Source organism: Myotis lucifugus, unplaced genomic scaffold (genome assembly GCF_000147115.1).
Source record: "Myotis lucifugus unplaced genomic scaffold, Myoluc2.0 scaffold_36, whole genome shotgun sequence".
In the NCBI taxonomy this organism is placed as follows: domain Eukaryota; kingdom Metazoa; phylum Chordata; class Mammalia; order Chiroptera; family Vespertilionidae; genus Myotis; species Myotis lucifugus.
Window position 1 is genome coordinate 7,161 of NW_005871084.1, and position 13,604 is coordinate 20,764.

A 13,604-nucleotide genomic window follows, 5' to 3' on the forward strand; every position below is an offset into this window, starting at 1 on the left:
CTCCAGTCGCTGGCATGGAGCTCCTAAATCCCTAGTAGTTCCCTGAGTGACAGTTTTGACAGGAGTGTCTTTTGCTTTAATAAGGAGACTCTTGGCAGGTTCCTACCTAACTTCAGGATGGAGGCTGGTCTTCAGAAAGACCAAACCTTGATCAGAAACCTGAAACTATCAGCCCCACACCCCAAACTCCAGGGAGGTGAGATGGGTTGGAGATTGAGTTAATAACCGATCATGCCTATGTGATGAAACCTCCATAAAACCCCTAACCAATGGGGTTTAGATAACTATGAGTTGGTGACCATATCTCATGTGCTGGGAGAGTGGCACACCCTGCTCCAGGGGGACAAACCTCCTGTACTTGTGACATTTCTAGACCTCTCCCCAAATCCTTTCATCTGGCTGTTCCCACCTCTGTGTATCAGATAGCCTTTATCATCCTATATAATAAAGAGCTAATATGCTAATTAGACTGAAGAGCAGAACAACCATCTGGACAAAACAACCATCTGGACAACCTTCCGGACGACCTTCCAGATGAAGCTGGGGCTGTGAGGGCCGGCAGAGGCAGGCACGGCTGCGAGGGCCGAGCCCCTTGCATGAATTTTGTGCATCGGGCCTCTAGTAAACTGATAAATCTTAAGGCCATTCCTGAGTTGTGTGAGCCATTCTAGCAAATTATCAAACCCGAGGAGGGGAGTGTCAGATTTATAGCCAGCTGGTCAGAAGTACAGATGGTTCAGGACTTGAGATTGGCATCTGAATTTGGGGCAGTTTGGTGAGACTGAGCCCTTTAACCCGTGGGATCTGATGCTAACTCCTGGTAGATAGTGTCAGAATTGGATTTAATTGTAAGGACACCAACTGGTATCTGAAAAAGCTGGAGAACTGGTTGGTATGGAAAACACCCACATAATTGACTTCAGAGGTGTTATGAATAAAAGCAACCCTGAATCTCTTAAGCTAGCTAAGAATGGGATTTGGGCTATTTACCGGATTATTCTTTATGCCTTTTATATGTTTGAAATATTTCTTCAAATGCTCTTTGAACAGTGTGGCTGGGGCATGGTATCTGATGTATGAAATAGTGCAGCATGGATTCAGAGGTGAGCAGAGTCCAGCAAGCTCACAGGTTTGTTGGCATGGAAAGGATCTGGGCTTTTACCCCAAGGCTAATGGGCAGTCATTCAGGGTTGTGGAGCAGTCTGACATTTTGCAAAGTGCATTCTATCCACCTTGCGAAGAATGAATCGAGGGGGCATACGTGAAAGTTGGGAGACCACTTATGTATGGCCTTCCTCGGGGGAGATAATGGGACCATTATTCATATTTCAGCATCCAGTACAAGGTAGGGGACATAAAAGGCAGCCAGCAATGTGAATTACAGTATTATAACTGGAATGAATTCAGGGATAGTCATACAATCTTTTTTTTTTTTCTGACACTAGTGGCTATAAAATTGGTTATTCCAAATACAATTTTCATTTATTTCCTTACACAACATCTTACTGTTTTGTTCAGTCTCCATGCACATTTTAAAGTTCACATCTGACATTTGCCTTTCCCCTTTGTCTATTTGACCTAATAGCTCTCTATTTTCATTATAGCCTCCTACTACATCCAGATCGACCTTCAGAATGTCCCCCAATGCTTTGCTTCTTTCCGCTGCTCTGTGTGTTTCAGCTGCTGTCTTCTGTGACTGCTCCTTCCTTCTCTCTATGTATCCAGGTGAGTGAAGACCTTTACATTCTGGATCAGAACTAGCCTCTTGCAAACCATGACCAGCTTCGTTCCTCAAAGATTGCCACCTGGGTTTTCCTGATATTTCAAATATTACTCCCAGTGGAGTAACCAGGAATTCTCAGCTTCGCCTCACTGCCCTGCCCGGCTGCCCTCTCCCCACCTGCTCCTCAAGCCCAATTCACTACAGCCTCCTTCAGTCCTCCCTCCATTGCCATCATTGTCCCAAATCCAAACCTGACTCAGATAGAAGTTCTACGAGCTGCTTCAGCCCTAGTAGCTCTTGTCTTTCACACCCCAGCTTCCACCCAATATGAAGTTGATGAAATAAGCAAAGTCCCACCGTTGGACTCTGGGACTGCTGGTTCCTGCACTGTCCACTGTACCCCTAGCAGGGCTACGATGCCCCACTGATGAGCACTTGGGTCTTATTCTAATCCCATATTTAGGATTGACCCCATTCCCCATAAGGCCTCATTTCTGAAGACCTAGCTATGGTTCTGGACTGTACAAGCCCCAATTTCTCTCTTTGCCCCATGTTGTAGGTTTCCTTAAATTTCCATTCTGAGTTCCCATTCTAGTAGCCAGCCTATTTTCTGCAAGTTCTCAGTTCTCAATGAAGCCTGGAGCCTTTACGCTTTTTGTGCCCACCCCTGTGGACTGTGGTCCCTTCAGTGAACCTGAGCTTCCAGATGTGCTGTTCTCAAGGAGAGAGAGATACCGGCTGTGCGATTCACTGTTGACCCACACTCTGTGACCCTCTCAGAGGCGCTGGTCAACCATTTGCCTGATGCCTGGACAGAGGTGCAGGGTCAGTATGGATGACAAAACCGTCTCCACCCTGGGAGCCGCCAGGTCCCTGCTCTTATTTGGAGCCTGACTTCCTGCAGTCTCCGTCCTTGTGGGCAAGTCTAATTCTAGGTGCCAGCCCCACCCAGCCGTGCCGAAGGATTGAAACTTATATAAGATGTTCAGAGTTCCTTTCTGTTGAGGGTGGTAGTCACAGGACCGCTCAGAGGAAGTATAGGTTTTCTTGTGTCTTTCTGTAATTAATTCATTTCCTTCTCTAAGGTGGATCCTGTTTTAGTTGGTAATTATTTGTTATTTTTTTTAATCCACACCTGCACTGATGCATCAGAGTTGATTTTTCATCAATCATTTTAATTATTTCTCAGGGTTATAAAGGGCAATGCATGTGTTGAAAAATATTCTTGGAGTTAAGCTTGTAGTATTGCAAACTCAAAAATGGACAGGAAACATGGGAAATACGTAGTAAACGTTGAACAGTCTGAAAACCAACTGGTGAGTATTATTGCTCTACTTTAAAATTTTGCTTATGTGACAGTCTTGTTTTCAGCATTTAAGAGCAATCTAATCTCTTTACTACTATGCAGTCAATGTTATAATTTTGCATTCTTCTCTGAAAGGAAGAGTAGCCGTGTATTATATATTTGCCTCAACTTTCCATGCTATATTCTACTATATTATACTTTAGAAATTATTTTATATAGTTACTGATATAAAGCATTAGAAATTTTCTATGACCACATGATATGTGAATAAATCTATTTTACTTTCTATATTTATGCTCTTCATTCAACAACTTTGGTTTTGTTTTGAGATTATATTTTATGTATAATTTATAAATCTGTCAGAACTCAGATTTGTAGGTGTTTTGGAAATCCTGCTATTAATCCTGGATATTGTCTTTAGACCTAAGAAAGAAATCCTTTAAACATTTCTACTTTGTACAAAAGTATAATCTTTTGTCTATTTTAAAATGTCTTCCACCTGGAATCGAGCCCTCACTATATAGTTAAGTGCTTTTTATGTATCTGGTTATGTCTGAACCAATAATCTTTAATGGAAATGTGCTAAAAATTAAAATGGAAAGTTAAAATTCACTGCCTGAAGCATAAATGAAATGTTTTACCTTTGCAATTTGGAGCCATGGCTCTCAGCCTGCATTCATTGCCTGCAGTGTCAGCCAAAGAAGACAGTCCTGTTGCTCGGTGTTAGTGGACTAAAAGGATCTCCATAGGTGATTCCTGTCACCAGAAGAGAAGGGGCTTGTGTTCTTGAGTCATTGAACAAAGGCCCCACCTCAATAATGTTCTCTTTGTCTCTTCTGAGTTTGAGATACTAAGATTGGGTCTTCAGGATGCTGGAACTTGCAAATGGGAAAAAAATCCATTTAGCCAAATATTCATAGTTTTTGTAGTTTCTCTAGATAGCAACAAACTTGATGATCTTTACAGATATTTTCTTAAATTGTTTTTATAGCATGTATCTGGACAGCTGACTATTTCACTTTACTATGGACATTTAGAGCATAGCTATAAATATATTTTTCTCTGAAGACTAAATTTAATAATGAACTTTAAGGATTATTTAAAGATTATAAATCAAAAGAAAATAAATTTTGGTGTTTTGTTTTTCTGTTGGGATGTAGGAGATCATAAGTTAATCCTTATAAAGTTACCGGAAAAACCTATAGAACTTTCTTTGGTAACTACAACTAATGCACTTCAGTTGTTTCTGGCCATTATTAACTAAGGCTGGATATTGGATTAAATATTATTCCCAGTTCTCCAACTATTCCAATTTTGTATAGAAACTCTGCCTGTACTAAGACTCAGAGAAACCTAACACAGTAAAAATATTACTCAGAAGCCGAGCCTAGATCATAAGTTCTGCACCCTTCGTGTGGACACCACTTATCATCTTCCTTCTCTGAAAGGGATGGGATTCCAACAGGGTCAGAACATTCTGGAAAACAGGCCAGGTGAGTGAGTTTTACTTTGTTTGCAAAGTGTGTTAAAATATCATCAGCCTTTGGCAAATTGGGTAATAACTAAAGCAACAGAATCAGCACTTAGGACAATAGGCAAGGTTGTTATTAAAGGTAAGTCCAACTTTGCTCAAATTTACCTAGTGAATAATATGGATTTGGTTAAATCTTAATAAAGCATAGAGCTGTTTTCTTTATTTCCTTGATATAATATTTAGAAAAATCTAACCAAGCAATCACTTTACTGCCGAGAGCATTTCATCTTATCTATACTAAATAACAATGATTTATTTTTTGCATTGTTAATGACAGTTCCTAATAGACAAATGGCCACATACAATCCAGTTTGACAATTTTATGAAACTTACTGGTGGTTGGACTAGCCATTTTATAGCTACCTAGTAATGTGTTATTAAATCAACACGATCAAAGACAACTAGTAGTCGTAACAGTAGGAATGAAAACATGAATACTGATACTAACAACAGCAATAGCTAACACTTACTTAGTGCATGCTCTCTGTCTGACTGCTCTAACCCTCCCGCAGTTATTTACTCATAGATCCTCACAGCAAATCTACGATGGGTATTTTCGTGTCCTCCCTTTGCAGACGAGCAAGGAGAGGTAAAGATGCCTTTGACTCACAGCTAGAAAGTGTTATTATTCCATGAGTTGAAGAGCCCCGGATGATTCCACATTATTTTTGAGATGTAACAAAACTTTTGATCAAGATCCATAAATTCCTGAACCTATTCCTCTCTCATTTTCACTTTACCTTGTTCTGCTTCTTTTAGCACACCTCTTCCCCCAAATATTTCCCACTGAACTCACCTTTTTCTCAACAACATTTTGTATTTATTGTATTATTTGTTAACGATGCACAAATCTGTTTTGTCTCCCTGTTATAGGAGCTTATAAATTCCCAGAGTAGAGACCTTTGGTGTCCTTGTTGAGGACTGTTTATACTCTGCTGTATGCCCAATGGGAAGTCAGAAAAGCCATATCACAAACTGGACAAATGGTTTGTCTTCTGTGTCCCTGTCCTGGGCTTGTGAGTTCCATTGTGTAGAGCATGGCATGGATCATGCAAAGTCTCTTTGTATGAACATGTTTATTAGTATAGTGTAGTATAGAATACATTATATTAATCAATTATCATACTTTAGTAAAACAATATACTATATGTAGTACAGTGGAATGAAAAGTACTCTGACCTTAACACTGGAAGGTATGGACCCCAATGCTTGCTATATGTTTATTATGGGATAATAATGATAATAATAATAACAATAATAATTCAACTCTTTTTGCTTCAAAATCTCATTACCAAAATGACCATTAACAGGTTTTACCTGATAAGCTGCAAGCAGTTCTTTTTTTTTTTTTTAGCTCTAACATTCTATTCCTTGTATGAAGAGAAGCTTCCTCATATATGCTCCACCTACAGTAACTTTCAACATGAGGGTATTTAATACATGCTTGTAATATGACAGAGAAGATGAGATGATACACATTTCTGATCTGGAACATCAGTCGCTTACAAAAATTGGTTAAAATGTGATGTCTAATAATCTGTCTAGATGTTTTTATTTTCATAGAGTAATAAGAAAATATTTATTCATTTCAGAAGTCTTGTCTTTATTCCTCTTAAAAGTCACACTATTGTTTATTTTTAACAGAGTTTAATTTGATAAATATATCACCATATCTTCCTACTCACTTATGCTTTATCTCCACAGCCAATCACGTGTTCAAATGACCAAGAGGTTCACAGCTCTGCATGCTGGCGCCCACTTTCACGTGACATAACCTGTGATATCTCTTCCAACTCAACTGGGGTCTGCGTGGGCCCAGGAGTCCTTGGACATTCAGGATACCCACACACAGAATCATCCCATACCCAGGTAATGTTGTATGTGTTGCAGCTTTTACCCAGGTTGGGATGTGCTCTATACGGGGATGTATTTGTTCTTTTCTTTCCCAGGAAATGTATTCAATCATTTAATTCACTCACATTCATGGTAAGCCTTTGCTGTATTAGTTGTTAAAGTTATAAGTCATTGCGAGGCAGATCATAAGAAGGAAAATACTTTGTAGTCTCTGTTTTCAAAGGGCCAAAGTCCTAGTTGGGGACTGAAGTATTCACATATATAGAGAACACATGTGAAATTCAAAGGAATAAATATGAAGTACAAATGCGGGGTTGGGGAGGGGCAGAGGAGCGCATATGTTGGCAATGTGCAGCTTAATTCTCTAATTAGACTCCAGTGGGAGACTGGGTCATAGTTAAAGCCTCAAGGGTCCTACTCTATTGGTGAGCGCTCACTTTTCTTACATTGTTCCAGCTTCTGAACAGTGTTGGTGGCACTTTCTTTTTGTCTCTTGTTTCTGACCTCTGGTGCGTATGACCTTGATATAGAAACCTGGCTCTGTTCTGCAGATTTTTTTCCCACTGACTTTGGAGACTGGACTCAGCTCTCCTTGGTTTGTGACCCTATTGGTCGGCTGAATGAACTTTACCTCAGGACTGTATCTCTCAATCTTCAGCCCTAGTCTTGACCTTGACTATAAATTGCTTATTCTACTTGGAAGTTTGGCTGGGTTCCCCTGACTCTAGAATTCCTACCCTCTGTTGCTTAATCTTGCTGTAGATGGTCAGTAGAAAGAGTCTGAGTCTTGTTTTTAGATTCTGGATTAAAATTATAATCTGTTTATACTGTTGCTGGGGCAATAGAAAAGAATGAATGAGCTCCACAGGAGCTTCTTGTTTGTGGAGATAAAGAAATCCATAGCATCGTAGAATTGAAAGACATCTGAGGTAACATCTGATCTGGTAGTTCTTAACCCTTGCTGCACATTAGAATTAGGGGTTGTTTATGAAGTTCTAATGGCTGAGCCCCACCCCAGACCAATTAAGTCAGAAAACTGAGGTGGGGTCAATGCATCAATATTTTTTAAATGCAACCAGTGATGAGAATAACTAACCTAGTCCCATTCTAACATCTTTAAAAATCAGGGACAATATGGCCTATGAAATCGAAGAGATTTGTCAGAATTCACATAACTTGTGATGAAGTGACTAGAACAGGAGAACTTAGGTATCCTGTTCTCTGGTTACATGCACTTTATTTTAAGAAGCTGCTCTTTTTCAGTTTCTTTTAAAGGAAGGATTAGATTCCATTAAAGTGCCTTTCATCAAGCTAAAGAAAGTATTTTTTCTAGGGCTAACTTGAACTTAGTGGTCCTCATTGCCCTGGCCTTGGTGACCCATGCCTTCATTGTACTCCTGCTGCCTTGGGGCTGCCACTCTTTGCACGAAACCCAAGAAATGCTGGGGCCCATATTTTGTAACATTTAATGTCTACTCTAGTCTGTCTCTAAGGCATGAGTGTTATATTCCACTTCTTGAGGGTTTTACTCTCATCCAGGTAACAATATAATAAGCACTTTAGACAATTGAAAATTTACATACCTGACACTATGCCAGGCACTTTACAAACACCTATTTTTATCTTATATTTCTTATGAGTTAGGTATCATTATCATTATAAGGAAACTGATGCTTAGAAAGATAAAATTGCCAAATACTACACAGCTAATAAGTGGCAGAACCAAAATTCAACCCCCAAATCTTCTTGATTCCAAAGCTCTTGATCTTAATCCATATGCTACTCTGCATCCAAAATAAAAGTATTTTTGAAAACTAGTGAGATAGATATTTTTAGCCCTATATTTTAAGATAAGAAGATTTGAGGCTCAGAGAAGATAAGAAATTGTATAAGATGTCATAACTCTGAAATTTCAACACATCTCTCCAATGAAAAAGATTGCTCTCTTCCACTTTGCTTTGTTGACTAAGACTATTAACAATAAATATTTGCAAAAACACTGTAGAATTAACGAAGCATTCATTTTTGTTAATTCTTAAGGTAATCCTATAAGTCACAAGCAATTTTATCACCAATTCATAAATGAAAAAGTAGGGACTCAGAGAAGTTAAACAATTTGCATAGGCAGAATGTAGATTTGAATACAGTGTTTCTAATCTCAAATCTCAGTGTGTTTTTTTTCTTTTAAACCATACTAGTACATAACTTAATCTGTGATCAGGATTAATGAGAAGTTAAGTAGGGTTATAATGTACATCACTAGAATGCTTCTACGGGGCTCTTTCCTTTTTAAAAAAGTTTTATTTATTTATTTCAGAGATGAAGGGGGAGAGGGAGAAACGAAAACATCAATGATGAGAAAGAATCATTGATCAGCTGCCTCCTGCACGCCTCACACTAGGGATCGAGCCTGCAACCCAGGCATTTGCCCTGATCTGGAATCATAGGTTCACGCTCCACCACTGAGCCACGCCCAGGCGAGGGTGCTCTTTCCTTTGTGCACTTGCAGTCAGTAAGTGAAAAGAGACAAGTGAATGTCAACAATAAAGCCCCAAAGTGGATAGTGAGCTTTCAAAAGAAACCGAGAAGATTCTAGAGCAGTGGTTCTCAACCTTCTAGCCCTTTAAATACAATTCCTCATGAAATTATTTTCATTGCTACTTTATAACTGTAATGTTGCTACTGTTATGAATCATAATGTAAATATCTGATATGCAGGATGGTCTTAGATGACCCCTGTGAAAGGGTCGTTCGACCGCCAAAGGGGTCGTGACCCACAGGTTGAGAACCGCTGTTCTAGGGGTTTAGTAGGAAATAAATGAGAATGGAATATCACAGAAGCAAAGGAAAGAGATTATTCAATAAAGAGAAAGAGGAATGGCCTCCAGTGGCAAATGCTACTGAGGGCTTAAATAAGAGAAGAGCTAAACTAGGTTACTTCTATTTTAATGAATGGATGTCCCTGATGACTTTATTAAGAGGTATTTCATGGCATGACAGAAGCAGGAGCCAGACTGATTTGGATTGAAGAGTGTGCAGACGAAGACATTGCATTAGACAACTGTCAGGAAATTTCATTTTCCAGAGAAAGAGAAGTAGCTAGACAGGATTTGGAATTACACGATGCATTTTTTGTTTGTTTAAGATGGGGAGAGATTTGAGTGTGTTTAAATGTTAAAAAGAAGAATCCAGTGAAGAGGAACGTGGTGAAGTATTCAGTCCAATAGAAAGGGGAAATCAAAAGAAAAGAAAGTGCAGAGGGGATGGGACGGAAGGACAGATGGGCAGATCCGTCTCAGGCAGGAGGGCTTGCTCCTCTTATGTAAATCAGGGGAGAAAAAGAGGTGGAGCCCAGGCAGGTTTAGGTTTGCAGGTTTGAGACCTAGAGGGGGTTTGAAAGACTTTCAGTTTGAGGCCCTGGATAGGTAGTTCAGTTGGTTAGAGCATTGTCCCAACATGTTAAGGTTGTGGGTTTGACCTCTGGTCAGTGCACATGACAAGGAGCAATCAATGAATTCATAAATAAGTATAACAACAAATTGATGTTTCTCTCTCTTTTTCCCTTCCTCTTTCTAAAACTAATCAATTAAAAAAAGTTTTCATTTGATGGTTTCAAGTTTCCTAGTGAAGTAGGAAGGATGTGAAGTCATTTGATGAGAATGGGAAGGGACAATGTTGGTAACCAGAACAGTGAGCTGAGGTGTTTCCCCGGGGTCGTGTTTTGTGCCACCAAAGAATGAGCTCCACGGACCAGAAGATTTAAGCAGAAGTGTGGGAAATGTATTACAAGCAGATTCAGACTCCCCTCACGGGGGTGGGGAGCAATAATGGGCTGCCCCCCTCAAGCCTTGTAGTCCAGGAGTATATATTTGCTACAAGCCTGCTCTATGTCTATCTCTGTTAATTCCCTCAATTGTTCTTGCCCAGCAACGGACCCGAACTTTATCTGTTTCTGTGTGCCAGTTCACTTTTTTGTTGCAGGCCCTCCCTTGGTTTCCCATGCCTCCCTCTTTGATTCCAGAAACATTTTGTTATTTCTGCTTGGTTGGTTTCTGTGATTAGGCTGCTCAAACTGCCATGTCTGGCCCTGCCTATGTTCCACCTGCCTTTGTTTCCCACTGGACCCCTGCCCTGTCTGCCTACATTTCAAGTGAACCCTCTCAATGTGTGTGTGAAGGCTGGTGGGTGGAGGTTACAAGTTTGAGGAGAAAGAAGAAGATTGAGAAATATAATCGGAGAACTATAATAGGATGGCAGAGAAGTACAGAAATTCCACTCAAGAATGGTGATCATACATTTATCCTGACTAGTTCAGCCCAGGTGCTTGACTTTCCCCAACAGTGTGGCTGCTCAAGGGCAGGTGCAGAGAAAGCAGAATGCCACGTGTTTGCCAGCTGGAAGAAATGAAAAGAAGAAACTGTGGGAGGTTTTGGGGAATTAGTGTTACTAAAATCATGGAACATAGAACAAAAGGTGGACAAAGAGGGATATGAGTGAAGCAAGGACTGCTGGGCTGAAGATTTAAAAGAAATTTTTATTGTTGAAGGTATTACATATGTCCCCTTTGGTCTCCCATTGATCTCTGTAGCCTGCCCCACCCCTCGCCCCTCACCCTTTGCCCCAGGCCTCCACCACCTTATTGTCTGTGACCATGGGTTATGCATATGTGCACACAAATCCTTTGGTTGATCTCTTCCTACCCACCCTGGGCTGAAGATTTTAATAAAAGTAAAGAAAGGTTTTTATACTAATAATTGAACAAACAAGACGGAAGGAGAGGAGATGGTGGTTAGAACACTGGATTCTTAAGGAAGTGATTTTGGAAGTGGAGCAGTTGGGGTAATGACAATGTCCAGTGGAGGATCAGGTGTATGACAGAGAATTTATTAAAATGCCATTCTGCTTACATGAAAAGATGAAGAACCCCCTACCCATCATTGGAAAATAGAATAAGAGAAGATGAGATATTGACAGATTTTGATTTCTTCCAAAGTTAGAGATTGCATGCAATTAATTCCACCTGGATTAAAACTTGGATTTTAAGCCTAAATATCTTCAGAGATTATAGGGATTCAAATGATGTTAATGCACTAAGTTGTACACTTTCGATAAGTCGAAAGACTTTTTGTTTTTCATTACTAATATTTTTATTGACACTCTTAGGTGAAAAGAAATTGCTGCTGTAATTGGACTCTGTGGAACATCTTTTTGGCTTGTCTCTTAGCCTGTGTGATAACAACAGCAATTGGAGTCCTCATAATATGCCTGGTGAATAACAGAGGAAATGACAACTCCATTGTTATCAAGGTATCCCCAAACGATGGGGAGCCTGTAACTGCTATTCATGGAAAAACTTCTGCTGCTCCTCAACCCACAGTGACCACCACGTCGTCAACTGAACCTACAACTGTAGCCACTTCGACAGACTCTACAACCATTTCAACCTCTACTGAATCTACAACCACAATAGCCGCAACCACCACTTCAACTGCACCTACAACCTCCACACGTTCAACTGAACTTACTAGCACAACAGCCATCACTCCTACTTCAACTACAACCAGAGATGCTCCCAGTTAAATGGAATCTACAACAGTTGCAATTGTAACATAAAACTTTTTAAATATATATATTTTTTATTGATTTCAGAGAGGAAGGGAGAGGGAGAGAGAGATAGAAACATCAATGATGAGAGGGAATCATTGATCAGCTGCCTCCTGCATGCCCCCTACTGGGGATTGAGTCTGCAAACCAGGTATGTGCCCTTGACCGGAATTGAATCTGGGACCCTTCAATCTGCAGGCTGACACTCTATCCACTGAGCCAAACCAGCTAGGGCTGTAACATAAAATTTTGATAAAACTTTATCTCAGTGGACAACCAAAACAATCACCACTTCCACCATCTCTTTTAATGTACAACTATGTTTACTTCAGTTGAATCTACAACCACTACCATGGCCATTCAACCTACAACGACTGTAATTTCTACTTAGCCTACAATCACAGTAGTCATCAGTCTCCTTCATCAACCTGTAATCTACAACTACAAATGCCATATCATCACTTTACCTAACAGAACCACCATTAGGCATCAAAATCTTCTCTTCTGTGGCAAGTTAACCTTTAGTTATCTCTAAAGATTAACCTACAACTACCTTCTCCCACTAGCTCTTCCCTCAAACTGTAGCTATCTCTTCTGCAATAGCTGAGTCAATATTTACTGCTAGTTATATACCTTCAGTAGCTACCATGATGCCACTTGAAGACATCATGGTAGCTACATTAGTCACAAGAATTTAGACAGCGAATAATGGAATAATTACTTCAATCTTCACTAAATCAACACTGAGGACTTCTAAATGTATTAAAACTGTTTTTAAGGAACTCAACATTTAAGCTATAAAGAATCTGTTGTTGGTGCTATCATTCAAAATAAATTATTTCGTATAGAAAAAGTAACCCAATTTGTTCATTTAAGAAATCTTAAAGAAGTTTTATAAAAACAACCTTATGATAAAATTAGCCATTTAGATTGTAATATTATTATTTTCAGTTCAGAACATTGCATTCCTCTGTACACAAATTACATGCATAATAAACAGAAATTTTGAATAAGTATGATTTAAACAAATTTATGTAGAGGAAATTCTAGAATTTATTATAATTCCTTTATGGTGAAGTCATATTTCTTCAATTTCTCTTTAGATTGCAAATAACTTTTAAACAATCATATTCTATTTACATTAATATTGAAAGTATATGTGAATCTCTTTTTAAAAATTACATAATTTTCTGCAATCTTGTAGGTCAATCAACTAAATAAAATAAAAGACATCTCTTAAGTTTTAACTATGTGCTACAGACAGAAGACACAGCCCCACCGGTGTGGCTAAGCATGAACTTATGAACCAGGTCACAGTTTGATTCCCGGTTGGGGCACATGCCTGGGTTGTGGGCTCAAACCTCAGTAGGGGGCATGCAGGAGGCAGCTGATCAATGATTCTCTCTCATCATTGATGTTTCTATCTCTCTCTCTTTCTCCCTTCCTCTCTGAAATCAATAAAAATTTATTTTTAAAAGAGACAGAAAAAATAGCAACACAAACTGAGCAGTATGTTAATTTAGACTTAATTTTTGAATTCTTAATAATTCCAGCAGATTTAAATTACAATTAATGATATCCCA

General features: G+C 39.3%; 1 protein-coding gene across 1 annotated transcript; it reads left to right on the plus strand.

The window, feature by feature from the left end:
• Nucleotides 1–1,091: 1,091 nt before the first annotated feature.
• Nucleotides 1,092–11,997, plus strand: LOC102438085 (dynactin-associated protein). The gene is given in 4 exon segments (XM_006109749.1): nucleotides 1,092–1,129; nucleotides 2,913–3,039; nucleotides 6,268–6,432; nucleotides 11,581–11,997. Coding segments are annotated over 4 exon segments (747 nt in total).
• Nucleotides 11,998–13,604: the final 1,607 nt, after the last annotated feature.